Source organism: Gymnodraco acuticeps, unplaced genomic scaffold, assembly GCF_902827175.1.
Source record: "Gymnodraco acuticeps unplaced genomic scaffold, fGymAcu1.1, whole genome shotgun sequence".
Lineage (NCBI taxonomy): Eukaryota > Metazoa > Chordata > Actinopteri > Perciformes > Bathydraconidae > Gymnodraco > Gymnodraco acuticeps.
The window spans coordinates 443,596-456,359 of NW_022990400.1; the positions used below are offsets into that span (position 1 = coordinate 443,596).

General features: G+C 41.9%; 2 protein-coding genes across 3 annotated transcripts in view; both read left to right on the plus strand.

Moving 5' to 3' along the window:
* Positions 1-5,011, plus strand: part of mta2 (metastasis associated 1 family, member 2) — a 51,264-nt gene extending 46,253 nt beyond the window's left edge. For both annotated transcript variants that reach the window (XM_034224840.1, XM_034224841.1), the window contains exons 17-18: positions 881-1,023; positions 2,659-5,011. In XM_034224840.1, coding sequence (XP_034080731.1) covers positions 881-1,023; positions 2,659-2,812 — 297 coding nt within the window. In that variant the 3' untranslated portion in view covers positions 2,813-5,011. The remainder of the gene's footprint in view (positions 1-880; positions 1,024-2,658) is intronic.
* Positions 5,012-11,040: 6,029 nt separating this feature from the next.
* cth1 (cysteine three histidine 1) lies at positions 11,041-12,331 on the plus strand. Its single transcript, XM_034224859.1, is given in 3 exon segments — positions 11,041-11,283; positions 11,285-11,716; positions 11,718-12,331. Coding segments are annotated over 3 exon segments (912 nt in total). The 5' UTR covers positions 11,041-11,085; the 3' UTR covers positions 12,000-12,331.
* The last annotated feature ends 433 nt before the right edge of the window (positions 12,332-12,764 follow it).

Consider the following 12,764-nt stretch of genomic DNA (forward strand, 5'->3'; position numbering starts at 1 on the left):
CCTCACAAACTGATTAAGATCCAAAGCTTTAGTGCGTTTTGATTCAATGCTGAGTACAGCCAAACTTGACAGTCTCTTCTCTGTCATTGTAGACTACAAATACCTCGTTCCTTCCGTCTACAGTACTTGGGTCCGGATGCTTCTCGTTTTGCACCGTCCTGTTCAAATGAAATCGCCGCCAATCATATTTCCACGCTCACGCCGGGGGAGGGGTTACAAGGCTCGTGTCTTGTGGTGCATTCACTTGCACTCGGACATTAGAGATTTTCTCTCATAAATGTCCGATGAGCCCAACGACCACTACCCCACTGCCTGATATCATTAGAAAGCTAGGAATCTCCTCTTTCCAACAGTGTATACAACTCAAAATGTGTCTTCGGGTCAATGCGACTGATTTTGATAGAGCTAGTCACATATGAGGTGGTCCCCGAAGATCCTTGATGATAAAAAGTGGATTTTATTTAGCTTTTTTCCACGGACCACCTGCAGTACCCTGGTCCGCGGACCACAGTTTGGGAACCGCTGGCCTAGACCTCAGCTTTATGCAAATTCAAATTGGCCAACTTGACACTTAAATACAGAATAAATGGGAAGGTGGTAAATGACGGATTCGATAGACAAGCACTATTACCCATAACACCCTTCCACGTCATTTTTTCTTTTCTTTTTTTTTCAGGTACTTGTGTAAACTTAATGCATTCATGGAAAAGCTGGAATGAAGATGTAAAAGTGCGATCACCTCAGAATCAAACGGAGTCGCCTCTTGTAGCTTCACAGTTAGCAGTCTAACCATGAGGACCCCACAGCTTGCTGTCAGAGTGATCATTATTCAGTAAAACAACAGGGTTTATTCACGGTTTGGTCTTTCATTGGTTCACAGGCTGCAGGCGTGCCTTACCCAGCCAATGGGAGGCCGTACACTTCAGGTATGAGGACCACCTCGCAGTCGGTCATCAAGAGGCAGAAGGTCAGCCAGGGAGAGGCCCCCAACCCTGTGGTGTTCGTGGCTACCAAGGACACCAGGTACGTCTCACCTTATTACATCCTATAACCTCTTCAATAAAGATTGCATGGTAGTAAGGTATCAGAATCCGAATTCCTTTATTTGTCCCACAACGGGGACATTTCCGGTGTTACAACAGCAGAAGTGTAGTGCAGATAAAGTGAAGAGATTAGACTTACATATTGAAAAAGAATAAGAAAGTAGGCAAATGTGATAAGTACACCACGGTAAAAACCTAAGTAGCTATATTTTGTTCTTTTTTTAACAGTGACCTTCTTAAATTAAAGAAGCTGGTACTGTTTACAGATTGTAAATAAATTGAAAAAATATATAAAGTGTAAATTGCACACAGCCTATGTGTGTGTGGTGCTCTGTGTGTGTGGCCAGTTGTTCTGGAAGGTTAAACCATAATAATGATGTGTATATTGTTATTAATGTTATATTGTGCAGGGACGGAAAAAAACATAAGACCTTTTGGAAATTCTAACTTGTTTTTAATGTAAAAGGTTCATAAAATAAAAACACAACACTGTGACACTCAGTTGACTTTTATGTCCAACTGCTAAATTCGTTATTCAGGCACATTTTTTGTTTTGCGGTCCATATCTCATGTTAGTAACTATTAAAGATCAAATGGGGACAATTCTGTTTGAATGTAGTTTGACCTTTGTAACTGCTGTGCAGACATTTTGATAAAATAGGGCTTCTAACTAATTACCTTAAACTCACTGAGTGAAACCAGTTCAATACGCATTATTCTTATTCTTATCATTCTTTATGAGCGCAGTAACGGTAAGGTATCTAATTACTTATTTATAACAGAGATGGTCAAACTAAAGTGGTGGAGACATGGCAGAAATCCTACAATGAAGCGGGACAGTAAAGGGTTCTCCCGTGAGAGGGCGATCAAGAAAAGAGGGTGAGGGAGTTTACAGATGAAAAGACACAGAAAGACAGAAGCACAATAACAACAAGTAGGCTATATTTAGGTGTTATTTTGTGTAAATAACCGACGGTGTCAAGAGGAAGTAAAGTCCCCTGGTGTGTCCCCTATACTCTAACGCCAGGCAGGCATTTGGTGTGATCACCATAGTCATATGAGGCCGGAGGGCTGTCCTTTGCTTTCCAGCTGTCAGATTGTAAACAAAGTCACGTGACTGGGGGCAGATGACAGCGCGGACAAGGTGTGTTTCCTGCAGCGAGACGCTACAATAATAATTGTGGGCTTATGTTGATTCGGCCACAATCGAAAAAGAAAAAAAGCTCTCGCTCTCTCCAGAGGGGCAGGTCAGACAAAAAGGGAAACGGGCTAACCCTAACCCGGGCAACATTAGCCCGTACCTGAGCACGTCCCTCATATTGTGTACTGTGGGACTCGTAAAGGATTTCCGATTCTGACAGACAGAATAGTGTTTCATGGCTATATGAATGACTTCACTGCACTACCTACCTAAATGTTTCTAAACCGATGTAGCCAAAAATGAAAGGAATAAAGGATGACAGAACATTGAATAAAAAAGTTATTTGTTAAAAGAAGTGACAAATAACTAAAAAAGTAAGGTGATGCATTTAAATATCCAACAGGCTTTTATTGTGAAAGGTCAGAAGTAGTGAATGTATTTATTTGTTTCTGATATTCTGTGCTCCCCCCCCAGGGCTCTGAGGAAACACCTGACTCAGTCCGAGATGCGCCGGGCGGCGAGGAAACCCCACCTCATGGTCCGGATTAAACTGCCCCCACCCCCCCGCTCCCTGGTCATGCCCCTGCTCCCCTCCAGCACCAGTGAACCCATCGTCCTGGAGGACTGAAGGGGCACACAGGGGGGGGGGGGTCTTTTAACAGGACACAGGGGTCGGGTGGGAGTGGGGGGGGTCTGTGCTCAGGCCGTCACTTAACAGGCAGCACAGGACGCCATACAGTAGTCTTTTCTTTTCCTCTTTCTGTGTCATTATTCTTTAGTCCTCTGTTACTCCCCAAAAGTTGATGTGTCCGAAACACACACACACACACACGCACTTATACGACTGTACATTTCATTACATGAAACACACACACTCACACAACACCCTGGGCTTTGTAGTATTTAATTCCAGCTCCAGAGTTCTTTTTGCTCCCTTTTCGATGCCGCCTGTTTTTAAAATGTGTAATTTAAATCAAGATATTTCTCATCCTGATACAATGGTGATAAAGCACACTTTGTTGTTCCTCCACGTCTCTATCCTTGTGTAAATATATGCACCTATAAGGGGGGGGGGGGGCACAGTATAACAGGAGTGGGACAAATGAACAGGACGAAGGTTTAATTGAATAACTAACTAAATAGATCCTGACAGGTCCTTCCCATCTGCACATCCAAATGACTGAGTGAGCACAAAGCCAGAGTCTCACATGTCTGTGCAGACAAAATGTCATTTCATATCAGTAACGGGCTGAAATGACCATTATTTAATCATAAATTGACTCGCTAAAAAAATCCTCTTCATACATTATTTTTAAAAATGCAGATTTTCACTGCTCATCTAGAAAGAACAATAGTCCATAATGAAATATTCCTTTTTATTATGATAAGCAATGTCATCACATTTTTAATGGAGGTTCTGAAAAATGCATGAACTTAATCCTGTTTTAAAAATACTGACATGTTGATCCTGACTTGCTCAAATTGGTTTTGTGGTCACTCAATAGTTTTGCTTTTATTAAACCCTCCGTACCGTCTCCAGGCGTCACAGAAGCCATTACAAAAAAAATTGTAATTTTTCAACCGAGCAAAATGTTGTCTTTATTCTCTCGTCATGCTTTTATAGCTTTTAGCTGGTTTGAAGGGAGCAGTTCACTGGCACCTGTTCTCTTGCCCTCATCTAATACATTAGAACAGGCTGACTGGAATCAAAGGGGGGGGGGGGGGGCATTGCTTAAAGGAGGGATCATAGTGTTGGGGGGAATCTAAGGATTGTGGTCAGCATGGATTTGGAGTTACTGTGTGACTTTCCATGATGAGACGACACATGTGGCTTTGAGGTACTATGTTTGAGTCTGCAAAGGTCCAAAATGAAGCCATAATGTGCAAAAAGAGAACAGAAAAAAGACGACGGTTTGACACTTTTAATCGAGGGGTCATGGTCAATTAAAGCCACAGCATTTCTGACAATGTACTGTTTGGTTGGTTTGAAGGAAACTGACGCGATTATGTTACTGGTCAGTTGATGAAAGTCTGTTTTTAGAAAAGGAAAAGAAAAAAGCAGCGATATGTAAATGAACGGAAGACAATTGGGGCCAAAAGTGAAGTTCTGAAAAAAAAAAGAGATCAAAGTTCAACTTTTCTCCAATATGAATTCATCCGGAACTTTTTGTTCATAGGCCTTTTATCCTCTTCTGTAAATGTTTTGATGCAGAACGGTGTTTTTGATTGTGATTGGGTATGATAACAATGCGAAAGAAATCTTCAGCTGTCTCGACGTGCTTTCCTTTCCTTTGTTTATTTTCTTCCCCTTGTTTGTACCGTTATGAAAGAGTGAGTAGTGAAAGCAAGTTGTTAATTGGGTGATTATAATTCCTGTGAATCCCCACAGCAGTGAGGGCTTCCACTGGTTTTATACGCAAGTTTGGTCCCAATGTGGGCTTTGTAATATTTCTCAAAAAAAGAAAATAAATTTGAAGTGTTGAGTTTGTAGCAAATACTAATCTGTGTAAAGACAAGTGGAAAACTGGCATATTTTAAACTTTTTTACATCTGAAGTGTGTAATTCTGCTCCATTGTTGTGGAGATGGCTCTAATAGGCTACTGTACATGTGAAACATTGCTCTCCTTCATAGGGTGGGTGGGGGGTGGCCATTTGAACCGGGGGCGACATTCAAAAGGGACAGGGTGCTGATTTTTGTATGATGGAGAGACAAACATGCTACAACTGAAACCTTTTCTCAAGTGTTTTTTATTCCGATGTCTCTGTATCCTTTAATGTATCTTGATAAGAAAAGAAATAAAGAATTTGTTTTTCTTCGTGGTCAGTCATGGGCTCTTTCTCCACTGTGTTCACGGGTCGCTTCAAAAGGTTACTGAACATCCATTACAGAGAGTTCATAGCTAATGCTAATCTGTTTCTGTCTTAATAAATACTCCTTCATGGAAATCAGCTTGATTTAGCTTACTTTGCTTATTGCTTATCTAATGCTGCTTTATTTTTAGGTCAAATTAAAAGAACAGTTCATTTAAGGATTTAAGACGAAAACAATTCTCAATGGGAGGTATTAAAAAGTAGCATTATTGCAACATAAGGGACTGTATTTTGGTAGAGATTCAGTTGACTACTTTTGTTTCAAAATGGAAATGAGTGAATTAAAGAGCCTGTGACAGCATCCCAACAACTGTTGTGCAATGAAATATTGGGCTACTAGTAATCTCGAACCGTCAGTTTAAAAAAGAAAAAGCGATACCGTTCCGTTAAATATCAATAATTTCGAACATCGCGGGGAAATTCCTTCGACTCATTTTGAAGTTTTGGGGGAAGCCGGAAGTGACGTCAATGCGGGAACGCTTCACTGTGCGGCGAGAGAGCTAAACACGGACAAAGTGTGTTGTCATGCGTAGAAATGGTGAATTACTGAGTTTAGGCACGTTAATAAAGTTTTAATGAAGTTGACTACAGTATATTCATATTTGTCAGTGCTTTCATGTCAATTCGGTGAACATAAACATAAATGATCGTGGTGAAGATGATGATTACATTAGGATTAAAAGTCGGTAGTGAGAGCTGCTGAATTTCCTCCCGTAGGATGTGATATAAAAACAAATCGATTATTTTTGTAGTTGTAAACTCAAGTGGATGAAACTACATTTATTAGTGCTTTCATGTCAATTCGGCGAACATATGATACATTAAATGATCGTGAGGATGATGATTGAAAATCGTTTGTTTGAGCCGGTCTGCATTTCCTGATGAGAAAACAAACCGATGCTTTTTGTAGTTGTAGTACACCAACATGGATTAAACGTGTGTTTTTTTCACCACAATGTTGGGGAAATTAATGGATAAAATGCACGGAGTTATTATTATTATTATTATTCCCAGCTCCGATCGGGACACTAGGTCCACCGTTTCCCCGCAGCGAGGCTCCCCCCGTTGACAGTTTACGTGGGCTGGGTGCAGTGGCGGACTGGCCATCGGGACGAATCCCGATGGGCCGGGTACCGAAGTGGGCCGGTCGGATAAGTCACTAGCACATCCCCCATAGGCGGCGCGTGAGGCTCAGGTTTGGGAAGGCTAAATAACTTTTTTTACCTGACGCTGCCCGCCTCCGGCGTCTATAGAAAAGAGATCAACTCAGTGTGCAGAGTTTAAATCTCTCAAGTCATATTACAGGATAAAGGAAATAGAGTTTAAACTGCCGTATGCAGAGAAGACGCCGACGTGTCGCACTTATCATTCATATTACATCATCAATCAGATCATCGATCATATAATATCATAATATATCATATATTTCCTTATCTGCCGTGTCTGGCCGTGCAACACTCACAGTGTCACACACTGTATGCAGAAGTATTATTTTAAGCAACACATTATGTTGACGAAACACTCGAGTCAAATGTAATTAAAGTCAGATCCACTCGTGTCTTAGACGTGAACGCTCTCTCAGCTGGAGAGAGAAACCCTGGCTTGATTTACCGAGTTGATAACCAGCGTCGTAGGACCGCTTAGCGAGATCTCGTTTGTTAGTTTTGTTGTTGTTAGTTTGTTTGTTACTCAAACATATCAAGGGTCTGTTGAAATGGCTTCGTAGTACAGGGCACAGGTGGCTGGCAGCGCTAATGTCAAAGACACAGACATTGCATTATATTTGTATTTTACCAGGATGCAGTGACACAAATATTTACATATTTACATGTACTATCTACAGCACCCGCCGCCCCTGACATCCCCCACTCCCCCCGTTGACAACTTACTAGCGGTACCGAAGTGGGCCGGTCGAGAGTCCCGGGATGATTTTAGTCCCAGTCCACCACCACTGGCAACATGACCGTATGATCGCCCATATTGACGCACCTCATTCCTAAACTTCTAATAGATACAACATAAAGCGATCCTTCAGCCTCATATGAGCTCTCAGACACGTTCAAAATTAAACTGTCATCGCTGTCTGAGCTTGCTGCTGTGTGAGCCATCGTGCGTTTACATGCAGATGCTGGGATCCTGAACGGTGCAGCTGGAGCGCTGTGCCCGCAATGACGTCACACGTAATTTGGCGGGACTTGAAGAATCCCTGAGCAGATCCAGGAAATGGTCAACATTGAAGGGCAGATTAATGGTTATCAAAGTACAAATATCCTAAATCAGTTCAGTAACGATTTTCAAGGGGACAATATTTACTCAAATTGATGGGTTTCGATGATGGGGGAAACTCGTGTCACAGGCTCTTTAAATATAAAGTAAAAACATTAGGAATTATGCTTTGATGGAAAATGATCTAAGAGATAAGATAACATACAAAACCATCAACTGTTTCCATACGAACAATTACTATAATCATTTTAATTTAGACCCTTGGTAAAAATGTTAACCCTCAAATGTCCTCCAAAAAGGACTGTGCAGAAAACCAAAACAATGAGCTAAAACAGCTGGGAGAATTATTAGTCATTTGTACATTACACAGTTGATTTTATAAATATTTAAATGTTACCACTATCACCTTTTCACAGCTCTATAGTTCAACATTCTGGTTCAATTTGAGTCTCCCTATAGTTTTAGGTTTTTATAGCTGATGTCAATAAGAGTTGTTGGGGCTTGTTTTCTTGTCGAAGAAACAAGCCCCAACAACTTCATCAGTGGTGGAAGAAGTACTCGGAGTCTTTCCACTACTTTTATGTTCACATACTTATTTGATTATTCAAATGTAAACCGATCTTTTTCATATGGGCGTTTTAGAGTTGTACGATAGATCTGGGTTGCGTTCCGATAATCCAAAAATCAGCTCCTAAATTCTAACCCTATCGTCTATCCCTTGACCTCTGAGTGAAACGTCACGGGGTTAAGGGATAGTGGATAGGAGAATTCAAAAGGACTTAGGAGAAGAGACTGCACTTTCACTATCCGACGTGTTTATGATGCGCCAGCGGACGTCATGAATGTGCGTCTGCTGCTGTGGGGAAACTATGGAAACTACAGTTCTCTACACAGCGGACTACAACATGGATGTTCAATAAGAACGAGGGACTACTGTAAACTCATCCAGAGACTCTGCACCGTGCTCTGACGCTGTTGCTTTATGCTTTATGAACGTGGACAACAGAGAAACATATTCTTCAGGACCAAAGTTGGAATTGAAATAAAAAAGGAAAGTGAAACTTCTGCTCGTCACCCTCTCCCTCCGGTCCACATTAATACAAATGATCCCAATACGTATGATTGTATGAAAAGATCTTAAAATCAATACAGATGTATTTATTATAAACGTTAGTCCTTAACATCTATCACTGTGTATATCACCATTCAAACATCTTTTAAAAGTTGAACAAACCCCACACAGCTCAGTGAAATGTTGACTTTATTTGATCATTTCAGTAAAAAGTAACGTTCATATTTCTCTCTTTGATTATAATACTGATGAACGTTCAGAACAAAGCACTTTGGCAACTTACCACATATGTTTTAAAATGCTTAATAAGCACCGTAACTTTCATGATATCATTTCTCGGTCATAATCGTTTGTTGACTGTTGTGTCACGGCAAATGCTGCGGCGGCAATGCATTGTGGGGCAGCATTTTCTCCTCTCCTTTCGGTAAGGGAGGTCCAGTGGTTCCTAAGCTAAAGGAGGTTATAAAGGAAGTTTGAAACCTCCTTTCCTTTCATTTAGAGAATTGGAACGGCACTTATCATGGCTGCCACTGAGGGACTTCCGGGTCATTTCACTTGGTTAGGAAGGTTCCTAAGCTAAATGGACTATTGGAACGCAACCCTGGTCTCTAGTAATTCTGCTCCAAGTGCACCAGATTGAAGTATTTTATTTAAAAAATGTTAAAACAAATCTTTCCGGGGGGGGGCGGAGTGGATGTGACGTCCACCCCCCAATTAAAACATGTTCATACAATAATGAATACATTTGAAACCTTCTTTATGTACATAACCAACATGTCAATACGTTTCAGTTTTTGTAGTGTATTGGTTTTTTTGTAGAGATTTTTCATTTATTCTTTATATATTCTATTGAGTATTGCTTGGGGGAGGGGGGCATCAAATCATAATCTCGCCTAGGGCACCAAAATGTCTAGGGCCGGCCCTAAGTGTTAAATACATGTACTTGTGTAAAAAGTACACTATTTGCTTCCAAAATGTAGTGGAGTACAAGTATATGTAGAATAAAATACAATTGCTCCAGTAAGTGCAGGTAGGCCTATGTGAATATTGTACACTTGAGTACATGTACTTAGTAACTTTACACCACTGTTCATTGGATATAGATATGTATTTCACCCTTCCACTGATTTTCTTCTATAATATAAAAGGCTTTCTGCTTTGGGTCTGATAAAGAAAAGCTTAAACAAATAGCTAAAGGAAATATTAGTCTGTACTCAGCTGTGTTATACCAGACGGCTTTTAATTAGAAGCTTTGTTTGATCTACTTCCGACTGCATGAGGTGTTAATTTCGACAAACCTAAATTAATGTGAGGCATTCACCTTCAACAGTGGAGGATGTTGATTGAGTCATGTGATAAACTAATTAGCTATTTCTCTGTCAAGGACAGGAAACACACTTTTGAAAATCAGTCAAATGAAAGTACGTGCATAGAACAGTAACATATGAAGTATTAACCGACGACCAATGTCATAAATCACGTGTTTTCCCATAAATGCATACACATTGATTGAATGTATTCACCTTAATGTAAAATACCTACCTCACTGGGTCATCAGCTCGTGTCCCGCGCCCGGACGTGATTGGTCGCTCGGCTCGTGACGTACAGCTCGAGCACACCTGATGCTTATTTGATGTGGAAGGCGGGAGCTGAGGCCGGTTTAAAAGACGCACGGAGAACACTCATTCGTTGCTTGTGACTCCATAACAACCCAGCAGTGTTAGGTCCAGTGCCATTCCTCTAACAACACCCAGGCCTTCTGTTTCTCAGTCCGGTTTTGAGGCTCTGTTCTGCCGCCGTTTACCTCCCAAATCCTCCGAGCAACTCCATCCGTCTGCAGCCATGTTTGAGGTAAGTCAAGCTACTATTGCAATGCTGTCTAGACTTTTGACTTAATTGGCTTAGGTTGGTAGACTTGAGTAACATTTTGAATCAAAATACCTTTATTAGTCCCACAGAGAGGACATTTACATTGTTACAGCAAAAGTATAGAGGTACAAATGGAAAACATATTTATTTGAATGTTTATGGCTTTTTATAAAAATTGATGTAATAACCATATTCATGCAATGCAGCCTCAATGAAAGTAGATGTAAGGTAACAGCTGACAGTATATTGTGTTTTTTCCATTCTGCTGGGCTGGTTAAACATTGAGGAGCTGTAATCTTCACACTATAGAGTTTTGATTTTAAAAGCAAGTACTCTACTAATATATTAAAATATGGCTATAAAATGCCAGCAACACATAAAACAGAAATGAAGAGAAACTCTAAATTGGCGAGCTTCAAAGGCAAGCCCAGACGTAACACCAGAGATGTATCAAACATATTTGTTTTCTTCACCCCTGCCTAACAGCCTTAATTAGTTGCTTTATAGAGTATTGGATGTTGGGCCTCTGGGTCATCTTACCCATTGCATTGTGATATTGTTTACTCAAACCATGTACAGGCCATGGGCACCATTTTGTTTTCAATTGTGAGCTAATTTCCCATACTGAAATGTTGTTGTCTAAAAGAGCAGCAGATTGAGGTTTTTCCTGAACTTGGACCATATGGTCTACACTAGCAAACTGTCTCTACAACTACATGAAGTTTAAGAAGCCATGGGAACAGATTCCTGTACGTAGACAGAGCAGGTATTTTTTATACCATGCTAACCCAATCTCCGCTCTTTATCTTTCTTGCAGACCAGTAGTGACGCCCTGTTCCTGCCTACCTACCAAGACGAGGAGATGGTGGACAACCTGCTGTCCAGCGAGGATTCTGATGGAGACTCTGGTGTAGAAGGCCTCTCCCTGGCTAAGGCCCTGCTCCCCCTGGTGGACTCCTCCTCCCCGCCCCTCATCCCCTGGGTGTGCTCCACTCGCTACAAGACGGAGCTCTGCACCAGCTACTCGTCCAACGGCTTCTGCAAGTACGCCGAGTGCTGCCCAATTCGCCCACGGCCTCCACGAGCTCCACGTGCCCTTCCGCCACCCAAAGTACAAGACTGAGTTGTGCCGCAGCTTCCACACCACCAGCCACTGTTACTACGGCAACCGCTGCCTGTTCGTCCACAGCTCCACCGAGCAGCGGCCCTCCCTGCGCCACCGCAGGAACGTCGCCTGCCGCACCTTCTGCTCCTTTGGTGTCTGTCCCTTTGGAACCCGCTGTAACTTCTTGCATGTAGAGAGTGGAGATGTCGGCAGTGGTCTGGAGTCTCCTGACGTCGTGGAGAAGACTCCACCTCCAGCGCCATCTGTCTCCAGCCCCCAGCTCCACCCCCAGGCCAAGGAGTGGAAGCCTCGGGGAGCTCTGTGCCGCACCTTCAGCTCCTTCGGGTTCTGCCTGTACGGAACGCGCTGCCGCTACCAGCACGGCCTCCCCCAACAAGATCAAGACCCCCGAGCAGACCTTCTTCCCCCAGCTGTCCCCTGGTTTAGACTCCCCCACCTCCTTCTTCCCCTCTTGCTCATCCATTCCTTCCACCTCCTCCTCTCCACCATCAGCCTCCTCTGTCAACACCCCCACTGCAGAGGTCACAGCCCACAACGCCTTCACCTTCTCCAGCCAGCACCTGAGCGACCTGCTGCTGCCGCTGGTCCTCCACCTGCAGCAGCTGGAGAGCAGCAAGGTGCAGGAGATCTGGGAAAACAGGGCGCTCTGACAGGAAGTGGTCGTAGTTAGAATCCAGCATCAGCACTGACCAACACAGCTCCATTAAACCTTATGGAAACATTTTTTATTTATTTTTTAAATCCTTCCCCTTTCCATAGGGAATGTATTATATTTTTTAATTAAGGTTGTTTGACTTGAGAGCTTGTGTGTCAGCAGTTTAGATGGGACAAGAACTTTTCAATTGCAGATCAAGTGGTCTGTGGAAAATCTAAAGTTGATGCTATGAATGTATATTTTTTAAACTATTGTAAATACTTATTAATGAACTGAGTAAATGAGATGTCTGAGCTCAGAATCATGAATAAACTAATTTTAATCTAACTTTCATGTTGTGGTTTTCTCTATGGTTTCCAGATTTTAAACCTTTTCACATGCCAAATATGTAACTGAATGCAGCTGTATTTTTTTTTTTGTATGAGAACGGAGTAGTTATACATCAGTTGTCTGATCAGTAGAATAACAGGAAATCTTACTGCTACTTCTAATATTTCAGACAGTAATGTTTCTATTTAGCCCTTCCAGTTTGACTGACAATGGCCTGCACATCCCTAGGGTATAGGACATTTTAATTTTAAAAAATGGTCAAGCTGTTTTACATGTTAAATAAATATGCTCATAGCATGGTTGTCACAAGTAGGGGTTATTTTGCACCTGAAATGTAGGCATGAAAGTCTGAGCACAATTTTACTCTTAGGATTCTTGTGGACAACAAATTGCATGGTTGCTCCTTCCTTTCATCACACACTGTACATCC